The 20825-nt window shown below is 38.8% G+C and overlaps 1 protein-coding gene across 1 annotated transcript in view; it reads left to right on the top strand.

Moving 5' to 3' along the window:
• Positions 1 to 20361, top strand: part of scn8aa (sodium channel, voltage gated, type VIII, alpha subunit a) — a 72853-nt gene extending 52492 nt beyond the window's left edge. The window contains 7 exon segments of the mRNA XM_073822879.1: positions 3622 to 3744; positions 11162 to 11446; positions 13108 to 13161; positions 13235 to 13372; positions 13464 to 13568; positions 15089 to 15359; positions 15461 to 20361. Coding sequence (XP_073678980.1) covers positions 3622 to 3744; positions 11162 to 11446; positions 13108 to 13161; positions 13235 to 13372; positions 13464 to 13568; positions 15089 to 15359; positions 15461 to 16608 — 2124 coding nt within the window. The 3' untranslated portion in view covers positions 16609 to 20361.
• Positions 20362 to 20825: the final 464 nt, after the last annotated feature.

Genomic DNA, 20825 nt, shown 5'->3' with positions numbered 1-20825 from the left:
GGGTTTGATTCACATGGAATTAGGGTTGTCACTAATGATTATTTTGGTAATTGAGTAATAAGCCAAATATTCTGACGATTAATTGAGTAATTGGATAACTATAACTTAAAATTTTTTTAGAAATTAAAATAGACATAATGAAACAACTTTCCATTTCTTTATGACAGAAATGCTATAGCCAACACGTGGACATAAAAACGTGTAAAGTCAAAGTGAGGGTTTGAGCTTTTATTTTAAAATCGCGATACTGTTAGCATATTGAGAAAGACATTGATGTATTCGCCTGTGTCAGCATAGGTTTATAAATTATTTACCTTACAAATCTGATTTAATATTCACAGATAACCATTATAATAAACCCAAACTCACAGAAATATGCAGAGATGGAGTTTGAGACTCTTAACACGTGTAATTGATAACAGTTTGTGTGGAGCAGCATTTACAGCCGCTCTGAGACGCTTGTATGTAACCTGCATGTGTGTGTGTGTGTGTGTGTGTGTCTGTGTGTGTGTGTATATATGTATATATATATATATATATATATATATATATATACTCGTATAGTTTTGATTGGGGAAAAATGCAACGCTCATTATGGCCGCGAAGCCCCGCCTTCTTAATGAAAGAGCCAATCATTGATTAGTAAAGTCAGCGCGTCACTGCAGCTGCCGTTAGATGTCCCGGTTGCTATAGAAACAATCCTCGCTCTAAGATGTGCGCTCAGTACTGCGCATGCGCACTGGCTCAACTAGGCTGAAAAATAAGCGTTTTTTTTAATGCTATTGGAGCACAAGGAACCGTATTTTTGAAGCAGTTCTTGTCGGATTTCTTTTTTATTTCAAATATGATATTTAACCGTCAGTTTGGTGAACAGTTTTGGAGAATTTTAATGTTTCCCCGTTCAAAGAGATAGGAGTTTCACTTGCATGCCCGAGAGGTGTTTCAAAGATGGCAGCCGAGTGACATGACTTGCCTTAAAGGGACTTTGGTTAAATATATCATGCAGCCTTGGAAAATTGTCTAAATGCGTTTCATGGATTCTTGTCCGTGGAACGCGTCACTTCCGGTATTTTTCTGGTCAACAAGGGCAAAATGCAATCAAGGACTTTTTAAAATCAAGTACTTAAATCGTGACAGCCCTACATGGCATGCATTAACTGATAAAATGTATTCCTTGAATGCATATCCCATATCTGGCTTTGAATGGAATGCAGCATAACACATGGTCTGACCATCCAGCAACTGACTAAGGAGTCATCCCACAGCTACAAAAAAAATCAAATTTGTGAGTTTGCTCTGACTACAGCCCATACCTACCCTCTGTCCATCAACCCCTACTCCTCAGCCCTAATCGAGGCTGATGGAAGCTATAGTCCTTCATGACTATCCCTGGGGTGCTGGACTAACACTTGTGCTAGTTGGGAAGAACTCCATATCCCAAGATGGATCAAAGTTCATTCTTTCCTCCCCCACTCACACCTGCTCTTCCCTTCCTTGAGGTAGTGCTGAGATGTGTTGATGTTGAGGACATGCAGCAGACGGTGAGTTGTTGTCCTGACTAGTCTATGCTCTGTTCCTCCACTGTTCTTTGCTTTTGCTTTTATGGGTGTGATGCTCAGAGGGCTTTTGCAAAGGGGCCGGCATCATATCTAGCATGTGTTTGTGTGTGTATATGTGTATTTTATTTACTGTATATGTTCCATTGTTTCCTATAGTCTTCATACTATATATCTGTGCCATCAACCATACAGCTTATTATTTGACTATGCTCATATTTCTTAATTATTAAATTAAATTTACATACAAATATCTCAAATATTATTTCAATATGCTTTATCTTAAATTTATTTACTTAACCAAAGTATCCAAAGAATAGTATGATTGACAAACATCAGCCATTTTTGATTGTTTTGAAACTATTTAGTTTACATTTACATTTTTTGTTTATTATTTTCCTGTCTTCATTTGGTCACAGCCACACATCTCATTGACCTTGCCTTGCAGAGCGAGATTGCTGGCAGATGAAGAAAGCTTACACTGAGGGGCCATCTCAGCCGGCTCAGGGGGCCCCTGGCCCTTCGTAAAGGGGTGCTTGTGGGTTCCGACTGAGGCTAAAGGTGACAATTACCCCCAAAGATCACATGATCTGTAGATGAAGGAGAAAGCTTTATTAAACAGTGTCTTCTATCTTCTAACCATGTTATAAAACTGTCAAGAAATCTATTTGACATTATTATTTTTACATACGTGAAACACAAGTGTAATCCGTTTTAACTGATGCCACTAAATCAATACAACTTTTTCAGGAGAATTTAACAGTGGATTTTTTGGTGCAGAGATTATTGATGTTTACTGGTGCCCTTGTGGGTCACAGACCGCCAATAATTCTTGGCTTGTGGTTTTTCTAAAATGTCAGCTAGCATGGTGTTTCTTCAGTGAATGAATATGATAGCCATTCAGAATAAAGCTTTCACCTTTAATAGATCCCCTAGCTTTCGGTGTTGTGAACTTTTGCTGTGTTTTTACCAAGTCTTCGTCAGTGGTTGGTTGGAGGTGTGCAGGTCTGTTTGTATACCTTTTCATAGGGGTGCTCAAGCCTGGTGTCCCAATGCCACTGCCCAATCCATTGAGATTTTGTTCCTGAGCAATTACAAGCCTTTTTTGATGTTCTCGTTTGCACCAATCCTTTACATCGGCATGCATGCAATATAATCAATACGGTTCTCTAGAGAGCCATTTTGACCGATGTGACCTTTCTGCCCTTCGTTCGCTTTATCCTTTTAGCTAGCATGGAGGGCGTTTACTTTTCCGCAATGGATGGCATTTTGAGTAACCAGGGCTTGGGTTCCCGCTGAGTGATTTTTGTCTTTTCAGTGCTGTCTAATGTCCATTAACTATCTGCGACCCCCTGATCTCCCCTTCCGCTGTCACGTTACTGTGTCAATGTGATGCTCTTTAAACTGTAAAATCAATGTAATTTGCAATTTGGCATACATGTACATGTTTACCTGTATTCTTTCTCACAGGTTCCATTAGTTTGTCTGTCTTAAATTAAATGGGATTTAATGCCTCAGCCAAGAGCGACATGGAGAGACAATGTTAGAAGGGCAAGGGTAAGATTCTTGCAGTATGTTGGGTTGTGTTTTTTTTTTTTATGCATCTGCAGGGGTCACCTCTATCTTCTAAACCCCCCACGTCCCCTAATGTACTTCATCAGCCGTGCGTTTTGCGCTTCTCTGTCTTCTTGTGTTCGAGTCTTTTGCTTCTTATTCTCTCTGTCTCTTTCTTTCAACCACAAATTTCTCTGCAGGTGTAAGGAAGCTCACAAGGGTTGGTGACCTCCCAAAACTAACAGGGCGCAAAATCCTGGGTTTATCCTCTGCCTCTAAACCCCTATCTGTACCTGTAACCAGTACTAAACATGAGTCTTTCTCTCTCTCTCTCTCCTTCTTGGGGATATATACATGTATAAATGCAGTGTTATATATGTATATACCCATCCGAACTGTTGTGTATGTTTGTAAACCAACGTTCCAGCAGCTCTAGAGGCCATCTCTTCCCTCAAGAGCTTTCTCCCGTCTAACAGTATGGATCCTTTTTTGCTTCTCTGTTTCTGTGTAGGTGTCTATAGTCAGCCTTATAGCTAATGCGCTGGGCTACTCCGAACTAGGGCCCATTAAATCACTCAGGACACTAAGGGCCCTGAGACCCCTCAGAGCATTGTCACGTTTTGAAGGGATGAGGGTAAGATACAAAGCTATAGAGCTGATCTCTCTGCATGCCCATTCAGCAGTTACAGCATGCTAGAACTGATCCAAAAAAAAAAAAAAAAAAAAGACAAGGACCACCGAAACCATACCGGGGGATTTTTTTTTAAGACAGCCGCCAATGAAAAGGACTCACCCTTTTCATGCACACCTCTTTTGTAAAACATTAATGATCCAGTCATGATGCAGCTGAGATAACTGTGAAAAATAGGATTTGAAAAGCTTCCCTAATTTTGCTGAAATTGGGAATATGATTGACTGTTAGTTAAGTCATTGTCAGATGTATCAAAGCTGCCTCATTACAAATAAGATTTCAAATTGGCCCTAAAGGGAAAAAAAAATAGCATGAACAATTATTTACAAAACCAAATGCAACACCATTCAAATCCCTTCTCATTTCACAAAGCATTTGATCTGCAATTGGCTGTTCATTTGGCCTGACTCTCAACTTCTGCTTTTGATGGAGAGCCCCCTTCCTTCCATTTCTCCTCTGTTACACTGACCCTGTCTCTCAGAGAACAACCAGCAGCACAGAACACTTTACCACCGAGGTCCCCACGTCACCACTACTACAGCACACTAGATATGACTCAGAGCACATTTAATATAATTGACCCTTTGCTAAGCTCCACCCTTCTTTTACTCGCTCTCTGTGATTGTTATTAAAATGTTAAAAGTAGCTTTCAAAGAAATTAAATTACGCAAATATTTACGCCTGAATAAAAAAGCCCCGCTAAAATACATTAAGTAAACACAATTGCACCTATGGTAATTTGAACTCTTTACATATTGCGATTCCTGGTACTTACAATCAATATGTAAATTAGTTTAATTGAATAATTAATCACAACAAATTTAGATGTCCAAATTGCAGTTGAACATGATCATCTTTAAAATTTCTATTTCAAATAAATGCTGTTCTTTGCAAGTAAAAACCACGCAACTGTTTTTAACATTGATATTAATAAGAAATCATAATCATAATTTGAGCACCAAATTAGCATACACTTAAAGGGATAGTTCACTCAAAAATATTAAGTCTGTCATTAATTATTTACCCTCATGTCACTCTAAACTTGTAGAACCTTTGAAAAACACAAAGATCCTCAATAGACAGCAACTACTATATTCAAGGCCCATAAATGTAGTTCGGACATTGTTAAAATAGTCCATGTGACATCAATGGTTAAACTGTAATGGTATGAAGCAGATTTTATCAAAAATATGTGACCGTGGACCACAAAACCAGTAAATAGCACGAGTATATTTATAGCAATAACCAAAAATACATGGTATCGGTCAAAATGATACATTTTTCTTTTTATTAAAAAATCATAAGGATATTAAGTGAAGACCATGTTCCATAAAGATATTTTGTAAATTTCCTGCCATAAACATATCAAAACTTAATTTTTGATTAGTAATTTGCATTACTAGGAACTTCATTTGGACAACTTTAAAGGCGATTTTCTCATTATTTATTTATTTATTTATTTATTTTTTGCACCCTCAAATTCCAGATTTTCAAATATTTTTCAGATCTCGGACAGATATTGTCCTATCTTAACAAACCATGCATCAATGGAAAGCTTATTTATCCAGGTGATGTATAGATTTGAATTTTAAAGGAAGGTCTTGGGGGTTTGGAACGACATGAGAGTAAATAATTACAGCATTTTTGGGTGGACTATCCCCTTAAGACTGGAGTAATGGCTACTTAAAATTTAAGATTTTCCTTCACAGGGATGAACTACATGATAAAGATGTATTAAAACACAGAACCGTTATTTTTTTAAATTGCAATAATATCTCATAATATTATGTTTTTTTTTTTTTCTTTGGTCAGAATAAGAGACTTCTCATAAACATTTTTAAAACAGCTGTATAATTTCTGTATAATTCCATTTAAAACTATCTACAATTAAATTTAATTACAAAAGAGCCAAAGCTTGATATCACATAGCAAGGATTGTGTTTTAAGACTTAGCACAGAGTCAATTGGTCAAGGTGAAAGAACTAGGCTATTTTACTTTAGTCATAATACATACAATATATATACAAGTGACAGTATCATTATAAACAACAAACATCTGTCAGTGCTGAATGTTAGAACACATGCAAGTCATCCATAGTTGCCATCCTAACAAAATTGGCAAAGATAGGTACTTTTACCCCTTTGATGGTTGTGAACAGTTGCATCTGGTTGTTGTCACTTTCAGTCTTTCTTCTCTAACCTGTGGACTGGTTGCCCCGAGCTTCTGTATCCTCTCAACCCCTCTTCACCTCCTCCCTGCCCCTCATCTGCAGCACCGTGCAGCGTCCTCCCTGCCTCCCTCCCTCCCTCCCTCCATTTCACACTGTTCACTTCAGCCCATTTGGCCCGGCGCTGCCCGGCCCAGAGCAGCGTTGAGGAACCAAGCCGCTGGAGGCTCACCTCACCCCTCTTTGCTTGTCTAGGATCTGCACATGGGACTGTAAAAAGAGAAACCCTGGGTGTGAGAGGGAGATATCTGCTAAGCTTCTGTATCTCTCTGTATTTTCCAGCTGGTTTCCAGTTGAAGCCTTAAGCAATGTGAAGTGGATGACGTATTTTAGATTTGATTAGTTAGGCCATTTGTAATAGCTACTAGTCAGTGGTTTACAAGTAGTCAACACAGAAGCTTAGGAAATGTGCAAGATGATGGAAGTGAGAGGTTTTGTGTTAGTTTTTACTTTCAAACTGAGTGACATGTAAAGGAATCAGAGTAAAGAGGTCTGTGATCTCACACTGCTGTTATGACTAAAGGTATACCTGGACCCAAAAATGACAGATAATTTAAGCTGTATTTGATGTTATGTTTGCCCTTATGTATACATTTACTAACAGGGCCCCACTTCAACTAAAATAGTTGCAAATGTGATAAAACACAACCAGTAATTTCAAATCTAGTCACCACTGGCAACTTTGTGAGTTATAATCTGTGTAACGAACATACACTTTTAAAAATAAAGGTTCCAAACGGGTGTTTTTGCCAGTTTTGGTTTCCCAAAGAACCTTTCTGTGAACAGTTCTTAAAATAACCATTTTGAAGAACATTTTAAAAAATCCTCCCCCCCCCCCAAAAAAGAAAAAAACTTTTCGACGATAAACAACCTTTTCTGAATTTGAAAAGTTCCGTGGATGTTCAAGGTTCTTTATAGAACCATTGATGCCAAAAAAGAACCTTTATTATTAAGAGTGTAGTGGTAGTCATGATGTTTGAGTTTTTTAACGAGTTTAAGAATCATTAAACAAATGCGCTTTTCAATGAGTCAAAGTTTTAAGAAACTAATGTGCTTGTGAGTTGTTTTAGGAAATTGTTTAGGCAATGAGTTCCCTTGCTGAACCACTAATTTATTATTTTTTCCATCAAATGTGAATGAAACAGGAAATGCTACTTATGGATTTTTTATTCTTTTGGTAACTTATATATCATAGTCAAAGTCATTTGGCTCGTAAATGTTTGATTTTGAGAGCCAGTTACTCGCTATTCATTTTTATTTTATTCCGGAGCCCTGTTATGCTATTTTACAGCATTTAGTATTTAGTAATTAATTATTTTGTTTGTCTTTCTTCTGTCTCTTAATACCTTTAGTATTATACTTAGACTAGACTGTCATTTTTGGGTGAATCGAAATGGTGTTTTCCTAGATTTGTTCTGTTTGTATGCCTATAATTGGATTCATGAGGGTGTGTAAAAATCAATTTTATGTAAACTGTAGCAGCATATATAAGTCAAAGTACAGAGAGAACGATGATTTCTTACCCTAGAGCAAGGGTCACCAAACTTGATCCTGGAGGGCCGATGTCCTGCAGAGTTTAGCTCCAACTTGCCTCAACACAGCTGCCTGGAAGTTTCAAGTATACCTATTAAGACCTTGATTAGCTGGTTCAGGTGTGTTTGATTAGGGTTGGAGATAAACTCTGTAGGGACACCGGCCCTCCAGGACCGAGTGTGGTGACCCCTGCCCTAGAGAATATTCGATTTCAATGTTCATCAAGTGATATGCTGTTTTGTTTGAAATTAGAGTTAAAAATTAATAAATGACTTGATAAGGAGACGCACCAGTGGAGAGATAAAACCAGCTTAGACTGTGGTATGTTTGCGTTTTTTTTTTTTTTTTGATAGCCGATTCTCTGGCCAGATGCAAACACATTCAGTTTAGGAATTAATTCTTGTATGATCTGTTTTGATTAAGTAGTTTATTCTATCCTAGTTTTTCTACAAATCATTTACCGAACCCCAGCCAGCTTTGAAACGCGGAATCTCTCCACACTGCTGCCTCTCCTGTCCATTTATTTATTGATTTTAACGGTTCTTGAGATTGCACAAAGATGTCATGTAACACGCATGTCCTGTTCAACTGCCAATGCACATTATGCACTTTTGAAAGCCATTTTCCCTCACTTTGATATCTGTGTCGATTCTCACAAAGATATTTTATGTCTATGTGACATTTGAACATGTCTCGATTGAAACATGGAAAGTGATTCTCCTGACAAGCGCTTATTCTTGGGGACTTTTCAATCTTCAGCACTCCAAATTTAACTTATTGTGTCATCCTGTATGTTTCTGTATTTCTCATTTTGAGTATGGGACAAATTGGCACTCAAAAACCAAAGTCAGTCTGGTCCCCTGCACTTGCTGAGAGAATCCTGCCATCCTCTGTGCCTCTCTGTGTGTTCAAGGGGGGAATATGGCTCCACTTTTCAGTATGTGAGAGATCTGCATGCTCAGCTGCCTGCCTGAGAGCTGCGGCTCGGCTGCCTAACACAGTTAGTGAGCGTCTCCTGGCACGCTCTGCACATTGCTAATCACTGATGGACAATGTCCTGACTGGGACGGTGGGGGAGGGGGGTGGATTTGGAGGCAAATGGGTTGTGGGGAGGATGGGTTGATGTAAAAAAAGGTTTTAAGCTACTCAAGCTTGCCATTGCAATGTTAAAGTAGTTGGGTGGTGGGCTGTAGTATTAAGGATGCAACTGTTTGCTTTGGGGATGTAGAAGTCATTGTGTGAGTCTGTGGCATATTTGTATGGAAGGTGTTGAATTCATTTTTTTTAATAAATAAATAGTATACTGCTTAGTCAGAGAGCTACTTTTTAGGGCTGTAGTCCTGGAAGACCCCAGCACTGTGCATTTGATGAGTACGATTTTAGATCTTTTCTCAAAATGCAGAATTCGTAAATCACTAGACCCCCCAAAAAATAAAAAAATAAAATAAAATACCCAAGTGACCTGTAGTTTTTCTTAGCAATTGTGAATTGCACATGTAATAAATACACTGCTCCTCTACAGCTCGTAGGTCACGTAACAGTGCCAACATGCTTGATGTAGTATTTCTTGAATGTATTGTATTTATTATTCATACTACACACCTGCCTTAAGTATGTTCTGTAGGTTCTTAATCAATTGCAGAATGTAATGTTGGACACATCTATCCACATTGTTCAGTGCTGGGATAATCCAGGACCAGAATAAAGAACCACTTTTCATTTTTTAGATTCAAAAGATATACTGGCTTTTTGAAACTAGTATAGACAAGGAATAGTATGTCTAGGATCTTTTACTATGTAAAAGTCATAGGACATCCAAAAAAAAAAAAAAAAAAAGAAGCTATTTGGGCTGACAGCATGGCTAGTAAAAATTATTTCCCAGACCACAAATGTAGTATATACTAAATCCCACCAGTACTACACTAATGAATTTATATTTATGCAAAGAAACAACCAATCAATGTACAAATCCTATTAGGTTAATTGCTTCACTTATGAATATCAATAGCCTTAAAGAGACTTATTCATTTGCTTATTAATTATTATTATTAGTGAACTAATCTCAACTAATCACACTGAAGTTTGAGGTAAAACTTCAAAGTTAAAACGCAAAGCATTCTGCCTTCAAGTTTGCAAGTTTATGGCATAATAGAACTCCTAATTATTTATAGATGTGCTTCCATTACTCTTGTAATTGCTAACTGAAAATACGCCTAATTAGGAAAAAGAAATTATTTTGCAGAACTGTTGTGTACACCTTGTGTACATAAGTCACATGATCATTCTTTAATGTACTATAACCTTCAATAAGGGGCTTTCCTTGCCATTAAGTATAAGTATGTACATGCGTAAACCTACCAACATCCATCGCCATGACTTATCGTGAGAGGGGGAAAAAATTTTTTTAGTTGCATAACATTGCTTATTTCTTTTTCTCTTTTAGCAACATTTTTAAACTTTGCAAAAGTTTTGCGCAAATCTACTGTTGGGGGTAATACATTACAAGTACTTTTACAATATTCCAATTACTTTAATTAACTAGTAAAGTAACATGTTAGTTTTAAATTTGCAACAAAATATGAGACCATGGACCACAAAATCAGTCATAAGGGTCAAAGGGGATTTTAATAAATGAATAAATAAGCTTTTCATTGATGTGTGGTTTGTTAGGATTGGACAATATTTGGCCGAGATACAACTATTTGAAAATCTGAGGGTGGAAGAAAAAATCGAAATATTGAGAAAATTGCCTTTAAAGTTGTCCAAATGAAGTTCTTAGCAATGCCTATTGCTAATCAAAAATTACGTTTTGATATATTTACGGTAGATAATTTCTATATATCTTTATGGAACATGATCTTAATATCCTAATGATTTTGGTACAAAAGGAAAATGTATCATTTTGACCCATACAATGTAGTTTTGGCTTTTGCTACAAATATACCCATGTTACTTAAGACTGGTTCTGTGGTCCAGGGTCACATATCTTGAGTTATGTTTTCAAATAGGTAATGCAAGTTAGTTTTAACCATTTATTCATTAATTCAATAAATTCAAAGTAATGCAAAATTAACATAATGCATACAATGTGCAGTAAATGATAAAACTGTTTGCATTACAAACCAGTGTGCTCATAATTAAGATAAAACATTAAAATGCTATAGAAAGACATACCAATTTGCAATATCAAGCAACAAAACAAGCTGTTTTGTACAGCTAAAATTAGCTGGATGTGGATGAGGCTGGAAGCCAGACCTATAGAAAAAGGTGGATAGGAAAACAATGAAAAAGCATCTAAAAATCAAGTGAAGAATTAATAGCAGGACACTTACACACATTTTAACATGTAAACCAAAACAAAATAAAGATAGTGCGGACCATAAAGCTTTAAAGCAATTTTCTTGGATGGCCATGTGACTGAAACATTAATCAAAAATAGTTTGTAGTTAATTTATTAATATTGGACTGTGAGCAATGTTCATTCTTTGTTGTACCATGCAAATATGCAGCCACAAATGTGAGTGTGTTTTTTGTGTTTGAGGATTTGCCATTTCCAGACTCTTATACTGTGCTGCCTTGTCTGTCCTACTTTGCTCTAGGTGGTAGTCAACGCCTTGGTGGGTGCCATCCCTTCCATTATGAATGTGTTGCTGGTTTGCCTCATCTTTTGGCTGATTTTCAGTATCATGGGTGTCAACATGTTTGCGGGAAAGTACTACTACTGCTACAATGCGACTGAAAAGGCATATTTCGAAATTGATGTAGTCAACAACAGGTCAGAGTGCCTAGCATTGATAGATCAAAACTACACTGAAGTGCGCTGGAGAAATGTCAAAATCAACTTTGACAATGTGGGTGCTGGTTACTTGGCTCTACTGCAAGTGGTAAGAATACCTTTAGACTGCTTTTAAATTTTTCTATTAAGATGGTTCTCTGGCTAAAAAAATACAGCAGGGAAAATAAGTATTTGACACATCAGCATTTTCATCAGTAAGGGGATTTCTAAGTGGGCTATTGACACAAAATTCCACCAGATGTAGCCATCAAGCCAAATATTGAATTACAAAGAAATCAGAACATTTGTGTATACAAGTTGAGTCATAATAAATAAAGTGAAATGACACAGGGAATAAGTATTGAACACACTTTATTTAATACTTTGTAGAAAAGCCTTTGTTGGTGATTACAGCTTCTAGACGCCTCTTGAATGGAGAGACCAGTCGTCTGTATTGCTCAGGAGTGAGTCTGGCCCATTCTTCCACACAAACGGTCTTTAACGGTCTTTGAAGGTTCCTTGGGCCTCTTTTATGAACTTTGATCTTCAGCTCTCTCCATAGATTTTTTAGGTCAGGTGATTGACTGGGCCATTCAAGCAACATGATTTCCTTTCTTTGAAACCACTTCATTGTTTCCTTGGCCTTGTGTTTGGGATCATTGTCTTGCTGAAATGTCCACCCACTTTTCATTTTCAGCTTTCTGGTAGATGGCAGCAGATTTTTATCCAGAATGTCCCAGTACATTTCTCCATTCATCCTGCCTTCAATAATATGTAGTCTGCCAGTACCCCTTGCTGAAAAGCAGCCCCAAAACTATGATGCTTCCACCTCCAAACTTAACTGTTGGTATGGTGTTCTTGGTTTTTTTGTTTTTTGTTTTTTTTTCATCTGACCATACTATAGTCTCCCAATAATCCACAGGCTTCTCCAAATGCTGTTTCACAAACTTTAACCGAGCCTCAACATGCTTTTTGTTCAGCAATGGAGTCTTGCGTGGTGAGCGTGCATGGATGCCATGGCGGTTCAGTGCATTGCTTATAGTTTTCTTTGAAACAACAGTACCTGCTGATGCAAGGTCTTCCTGAAGTTCTGCCCGAGTGGTTCTTGGCTCTTGGAGAACTCTCCTAATTATTCTTTGGACTCCTCGGACAGGGATCTTATGTGGAGCACCTGATCGTGGCCGGTTTATGGTGAACTGATGCTCTTTCCATTTCCGGATAATGGCCCCCACAGTGCTCACAGGAACATTCAGTATTCTGGAAATGCGCCTATAACCATTCCCATCAAATGCTTTTCAATGATAAGATTACAAAGATCTTGAGAGAGTTTTTTGCTTTTACCCATCATGAAGTCTTTCCTGTGTCCCTCCTGGGAAATGAGAAGCCTTTATAGGCCATCATTTAGGACTAAAGCAGCTGATGTCAATTAGTTCTGATAGGGGGCGGGGTTTCTCTCTCAATACTGACAGATTTCAGGTGATCTCCTAGCTTTCTATGCCATTTTGCACCTTGTTATCTTCATGTGTTCAATACTTATTCTCTGTGTCATTTCACTTTATTTATTATGACTCAACTTGTATACTTAAATGTTCTGATTTATTTGTATGAATTCAATATTTGGCTTGATGGCTACATCTGGTGGAAATTTTGAGTCAATAGCCCACTTAGAAATCCCTGTACTGATAAAAATGCTGATGTGTCAAATACTTATTATCCCTGCTGTATTTTAGTGTTAGACACTGATATTAACTTTCCCTTTATAATGCTTAGGCAACCTTTAAAGGATGGATGGACATCATGTATGCAGCAGTTGATTCACGAAAGGTGAGATGTTTGTGCAATCCTAACTGCCACCTGGGTCAAAGTACCTGTTTAAACTTAATCTTTCTCTACTCAGGTGGGAGAGCAACCCAAGTATGAGGACAACATCTACATGTACATCTACTTTGTTATCTTCATCATATTTGGCTCTTTCTTCACACTAAACCTCTTCATTGGTGTCATCATTGATAACTTCAATCAGCAGAAGAAAAAGATAAGTCTCCACTTTTTCTCTTCTTGTTCTTTTACATTGCTTTTGGACTTCAGTTGAGCAGATTTTAACCAAATGTTGTTTTTGACTATACTTTGGAGGTCAGGATATCTTCATGACTGAGGAACAAAAGAAGTACTACAATGCTATGAAGAAGCTGGGCTCAAAGAAACCTCAGAAACCCATACCCAGACCCCAGGTACTTTTACAATTAATACACTTAAAAATGCTGGGCTAAAAACAACCCAACTTGGGTTATTTGGTAACTCAGCACTGTGTAAATATTGGACAAAGCACATTCTGGGTTATTTTGACTCAGCTGGTTAGGTAAAAAAAAAAAACTTTACCCAGCATGCTGGGTTGTTTTATTTAAGTCAGCTATTGTTTAAAAAATATTATATTATTGGCTTAAATGGGTTGGAAATTAAAAGTCACACACAGAAATACAGACGCAACAGCAATAATCAAACGATGAACATTTATTATTAAGCAAGAACATCAATGGGCAAAAAATAAGACTTTATTAAGAATTTATTTGGAAGAGCATAGTTTACGATATTACATTTAAACTCGGTTAACAACCATTTTAGAAAAAAAAATTGAACAATTTAATTTAAGTGTATTCGGCCATTTGTAATCACTTGTCACTGAAATAGTGTTAATTCTCGTGCCGGTGTTACTGCAAAATCTAAGCCGGTGATTGGCTGCTGTACGCAATAGAGGATGGATATCCGAGCCGAGCCCGACGGTACCCGACGGAACCCGACGGGTCGGGCCGGGTTCGGACAGATATTTAGAAAGGATGCTCGGGTTCGGGTCGGGCTCGGTCACCTCAGCGCGATAGTGCGCCCGTGTTATAACGGCACTTTTTGCCCAGTGTGCACTGACGCTCTCATCTGTTGACATTTCCGAACGCTTTTTTTACAGTTGCTTAATAAAAGCGGGCTTTCCACACAAAAAAAGTGCATGTGTCATTAGTATGAGTGAAAAAAGAGATTTTAACTGTGTCGGGCTGGGATCGGGCTCGGACATAAATATCTGAATGCTTGTCGGGCTCGGGTCGGGTTCGGTTACTGCTCTGTCGGACTCGGGCCGGGCTCGGACAGAAAAATGCGGCCCGATCCGCACTCTAGTACGCAAGGGGAAATGCAAACCTCAGACCGCACTTATAGCTAAAAGATGCTGTGACTGACTCCATAACTTGCCCATAAACAAACAGTACTGAGATTAGAGAACATATTTTAACATCAAGTTCAATTAAATTCAGTATTATAACGAAAAAAATCAGTTTATGTTATGCAAGGCAATAGGTGTTTCTATCATGCGAAACAAACGACCGCTGCTGACGACATAGCTGATTGACATCCCGTCCTTGTATGTTTTGTTGTGTAAAATAATATAATTTACAGCACAGTAAAGACTTTATAAACAAAATAAAATGTAAACAAACCTTTATTTCACTGAAGAAGTGCACCAAATCAGCGGCTCTCTCCTACAGAGGAAGCAGTTGTTTCGTTGGAGACAACCTCAACCCAATTAAATGATCCAATAGCATTTGGATTAAAAAAATAACCCAGCATTTTTTTTTATCCAATAGCATTTGGATTAAAAAAATAACCCAGCATTTTTTTTTTGTTTGAGTGTACAGTTCAGTTTCTCTCATTGAATTGTCTTGAATAGAGTACTAATCTTAAACCTATGCTAATTTCTTCTCTTTAGAACAAGCTCCAGGGAATGGTGTTTGACTTTGTGACACAGCAGGTCTTTGATATTTCCATCATGATCCTCATCTGTTTGAACATGGTTACCATGATGGTTGAGACGGACGATCAGTCACAAGAGACCGAAAACATTCTGTACTGGGTTAACTTCATCTTCATTGTGGCCTTCACCACTGAGTTTGTCCTGAAGCTCTTTGCACTGCGTCATTATTACTTCACCAATGGCTGGAACATCTTCGACTGTGTCGTGGTCATTCTCTCTATCGTGGGTAAGTGAACAAATGTTTTTCATTTAGGTTTCGAAATACAAAAAAGTGGTACATGTTTTGCTCATTTGTCCTGTTCTTGTTTGTTATCACCCAAACCACAGGTATGTTCCTGGCTGACCTGATTGAGAAGTACTTTGTGTCACCAACATTGTTCAGAGTAATCCGTCTTGCTCGAATCGGACGTATCTTGCGTCTGATCAAAGGAGCAAAGGGCATTCGGACTTTACTGTTTGCCCTGATGATGTCACTGCCGGCCCTGTTCAATATCGGCCTCCTTTTGTTCTTGGTCATGTTTATCTTTTCTATCTTTGGCATGTCAAACTTTGCCTACGTGAAGCGGGAGTCAGGCATAGACGACTTGTATAATTTCGAAACATTTGGAAATAGCATGATCTGCCTGTTCATGATAACCACCTCAGCAGGGTGGGATGGCCTTCTCGCACCCATTCTCAACTACCCACCGGACTGTGACCCGAATAAGGAGAATCCAGGTACCTCGGTGAAAGGCGACTGCGGAAACCCTTCGGTGGGCATCTTCTTCTTCGTCATGTACATCATTGTCTCGTTCCTCATCGTGGTGAACATGTACATCGCCATCATCCTGGAGAACTTCAGCGTCGCCACGGAGGAGAGCGCCGATCCACTCTGCGAGGATGACTTTGAGTCCTTCTATGAAATATGGGAAAAGTTTGACCCCACTGCCTCCCAGTTCATCACCTTCGCCAAGCTAGGTGACTTCGCTGACACTCTGGAGCACCCGCTGCGCGTTCCCAAGCCTAACACTATAGAGCTAATCGCCATGGACCTGCCCATGGTGAGTGGCGACCGTATTCACTGCCTAGACATCCTGTTTGCCTTCACCAAACGCGTGTTGGGTGATAGCGGTGACCTGGACATGATGCGACAACAGATGGAGGAGCGATTCATTGCTGCCAATCCTTCCAAAGTGTCTTTTGAGCCCATCACCACCACCCTGCGCCGAAAGCAGGAGCACATGTCTGCCGGGGTCATCCAGCGTGCTTACCGTGCATATCTTATTCGGAGAGGCTTCATCTGCAAGCGCTTGCTCAGCAGCGCCAGGCTGGAGAACGGCGGGACCAATCAGGACAAGAAGGAGAGCACGCCTTCTACTGCCTCGCTGCCGTCCTACGACAGTGTGACCAAACCCGAGAAGGAGAAGCTGGAGGAGAGTGACAGCAAGGACATAAAGGGCAAAAACCAAAAAGATGTCAAGGAGTCCAAGTGTTAGGAACGACGGAGACTGAACTGTTGAGTCCAGACTGAAACTATCTATTCCAACAAATGTATAGAAAATCATTTGCAACAAAAAACACAGAAATCTTTTGGGAACAAGGTTGTTTACAAATGACAGATGCACCGGTGCAACAGGAAAGCAGCTTGGTTTTTACAGATTTAAAGATGACCAAACCAACTTATGAGCTTACTGTCTTACATTTGTGCTCCGTGACCAAGATTTTACTCTTTCAACTGCGAGGAGAAACAAAATAATGACCTATGGCAGACATCTTTGATAGGGACCTCCTGCCAAAGGACAAAGCAAGCTCATAAGATGCATTCCTTTGCACCACCATGCGTGGAGTTCAGCATTCCTCTGCTATGGACATCCCTTTGCAACACTACACTGCCGAAATCCCAAGGAAACCTCCCGCTCACCCCAGGAGGGATTCTGGGACGTTGTATTTTAACCATAGGAGAACCAGTAATAACGACGTTAACTCAATCATGTGGAGTGTCCGCGGAACAAAAAAAAGAACAAAAAACAAAACAGAACATTATGCAAGGGTTTTCAGTTGTTGTGATGAATCTCTCAACTTATTTGACACCACAAAAAGTAGGGGAAAAAAAAACATGTCATTCATCTCGTCATCATCTCTTTGTTATACTTGCCGAAAAAAGACATTTTATACATGGGCTTTCACATCGATATTGGGTTGGGGATTTATCAGGGTTTCGACTTGGGCTGAAAGGGACTTACTCAGACCGAGTTCCTGGTAAATAAATAATTACTTGTGCTCGTTCAATGCATAGAAATGACTTGCATGGTGGCATGTTTTGATCAGGAATCATGCATGTATAATCATAGTCCACTTGACACTGCTACTCAAACCACATCAGTGGCTTGACCATACATTCGATACTGTCCACTAGTTATCAAATTAATACATATACCTGGGAAATGATTGGTCAATAGCAGCATATTTAACTACTAAGTATATTTATACTTACCCCTCGTAAAGCTTGCTTCCTGATTAACCGATTCTCACACCATGCGTCATGTGCGTATTTTGAGGTGGTCGATCAAAGTTGTTCCTTCGTTCGGATATACAACGTGCACATTCGCAACACCCGCAGAGGTGTTTCACTGCCCTGGACTTGAGGAAAACTCAATTTGGAGAAACGATTCCACTCGAATCAAATCTTGGATTCATAAACCTTGATTTGTTTTTTTGCACCAGCAATATGATTCAACTGCCCCTCAATGTGCAGCTGAGGCTCCAGTAGGGCCCTCCAATAGATCTTCAAAAGGTACAGCCACCATGCCATTTAAACCCTTACAATGCTTTGTCGGGCCTCGGTGGGAGGCCATCTCTTCGATTTTCCTGGAGGTACTTGTCTTCATGTCAGCACATCCTCATGTTTACCATTTATAAAGAGGTTGTCAGTTGTGTTAGCATCTTGTTTCGTCTTAAAGATGTTGAGGAAAGCACTCGAGTAGCCATTTTGAATGCATCCTGTAGACATGTTATAGCTTTCTCCCTGTTGAATGAAAAAAGTGACTGATGTATATTTGGTATAGCTTGGATTATACATGTAAACTGGCCTTACACAGCGGGAAAACAAGGATGGCGGCACTTTTAGAATGAAGTGATGGGTACTTGTGTTGTCTGATAGCATGCGGTTTATTTTAGCCAGTGATGGTGATACTACGAATTGGCTCGTTGCTACCTCTTGAGCAAACTGCCATCCCTTCTTGCTCTGGGTGCAATAGAAATTGATCAAGTTGCAGTATTTTGAGTATTGTTTCATTACCTCTCCTAGTCTGTGAAGGACGAATGCTTTTTCTGGTGTGGGCTCGCCCAGTGTAAGATAACATAATACAATGCTAGGTCATGGGACATCTCGAACTGCTGGGTCAGTAGACATAACGCCATCAGAGCCGGAGTGCAGGAGAGCACACCAGTTTACAAACCCACTTCCTCTACTTGTCAGACCTGTAGGTCTGCTTACTGCCTGAGATCTGTAAATCAGTGTGGGTGCTGTGGACTTAAACCAAATGAAGCCTGGTCAAACACTTAGACTACCGTGTAGTTTTCCCCCAGAACTCCCATTTTAGTTCAGATGTGAAATGAAAAACACTCTCACTGACTGTATGACAAGTTAATGTATCATTCAATGTACAGGAGGGGGCTATGATGTACATGGCACAATTGCTGAAAAGAATGAACTTTTTGAGTTAAACTATAAGCATTGTAATATATTATTTTCTTTTAAATGGCATGCTTTGTTGTGGGTTTTGTAAATACAGAATTTTAAAGAATTACTGCTATTAATCTAATAATAAATTATAACGATGATATAGAATGGCTTCCAGCTGATGCCCTTGTCACATATTTTAATTTTTGGTTTGTTTTTCTAACACATTTCACTTTTATTAAAGGGAATTGAATGATATAATGTATCAAGAATACTCTATACAAAGAATATATACGTGTATAATATATGTATGAAAGAATACATATAATATACATATAAAAATATATATATGTATGAAAGGATATACAAATGAGCACTGTAATATTTCATTTATATGCAACATGTCCAGTGGATGTCCAACAATAATTATGTTGGAGACGAACACACGCACGATTGTTATCAGCGCTGCTTGGATATTTTAAACCTGATACTGTATGACGAGAGGGTTATGCAACCAGCACTCCTCTGTAACCTTGAGGTTTTATTGACACGCATACAAACACACATTTACATGTGAATGCACATATATGTGCCGTCCTGCTTATGGACATTGTGTGGTCACCCACCCCAGCCTGAAAGTCCAAAACAGTCACAGAGCAGTTCATGTATTCTACTCTAAAGGCCTCCCCCGAACACTTCAGTGCCGGTACTCGCGGGCCTGAACGACCGTTTTGTATGCATTTCGTATCCGGTTTTTATGTGTTCAGTGGTCTGTTTCTAGTGCTACTTCACTAATTGTCGTGTGCCTTTTTCTGCATTTTCTCCATGTTCCTACATTTTCTGAATTGCATTTTAACTGCAATTTTGGAGGATGGTGCCATATTTAACGTTTAGTTGATGGTGGGGGAAAGACAGGAGAATTCAAAATGGAGCACAATGCAAATCAGGGACTATAGTCTGAACAAGGCGTCTGGTCTACTGCCAGAGGAACACTGAAACCAACCAAGAAAACAAGCCCACTTCTTCCAGATTTGATGTTACAAAATCTTCTGATGTTCTGTTTTCTGTACTTTGTGTATCATCCACTTGGCTTGTAAAAAAACAAAAAACAAAAAAAGTATAGCTTGCCTTCAGACTTTTGTGTTCTTTCCATCTTTGAAACTCACTTTTGTATCGATATTCAGTTACTGGACTTCCATTTTTAGCATGACTAATGCTTCCCATTTTGCTGAAAAGATTTCAAAAGTGCTTTTCAAACTGTTGTTTTGTTTGACACAGTGTTGTAGGAGGACATATAATGGTGTGTATGGCACAACCACTGGAACTCTTAGTAAGAACATTTAAAAGATTGTCTTCATTTGAGCACGAAACTTTTTATTAACAATAAAGCAGCCTTCCAGTTGCACAGAGTCGTCACTGCTTTTGTCAAACGTGAATGAGAAGCCACAGATGCATTTAGTGCTACTACTAACACTTTGTTTATTTATTCATTCATTCATTTATTTTATAGCTCTGCTTTTAAAGTAGTAGCTTGCCCAAAAAAATAATAAAAAGGTTTATTATTTGCTTTTCGTATTCTAACTGTTCCAGTCCTGTATGCATTTCTTTTTTCTGTGGAACACAATAAAGCTACTTAATCAACAGGGTCCAAAAACAACGCTGGACTCCATCGACTTCCAATATATAGACAAAAACGCTTTTGAGTTCAACAGAAGAAAGTAAGTCATCAAACCTTTAATTTTGGTTTTGTCATTGAGAGTTTGACAGTATGATAAGCTTTCAAATGATTCTTAGGGTGAGATGGGATCTGCACTAACAACGCAGACTTCTTAAATGAGCGTCACTGCAGATTGTGGCAAGAAATGCTCTTCTGTTCATCTAGTAAGTCATGGTTTAGCACAGAGATCAATAGAAAGCTATTAGCTATGAGCTTAAGTATCAATGACACTCATCTGACTTGCTTTACCCCCTAACCTCAGGGGGGTTTCATCCTGACCACTTTTGGTTGAATTGATTTGCGCTTTTACCAGT

This window comes from Garra rufa, chromosome 18 (assembly GCF_049309525.1).
Source record: "Garra rufa chromosome 18, GarRuf1.0, whole genome shotgun sequence".
Classification (NCBI taxonomy): Eukaryota; Metazoa; Chordata; class Actinopteri; order Cypriniformes; family Cyprinidae; genus Garra; species Garra rufa.
This window is presented reverse-complemented; position numbering and strand designations above follow the sequence as displayed.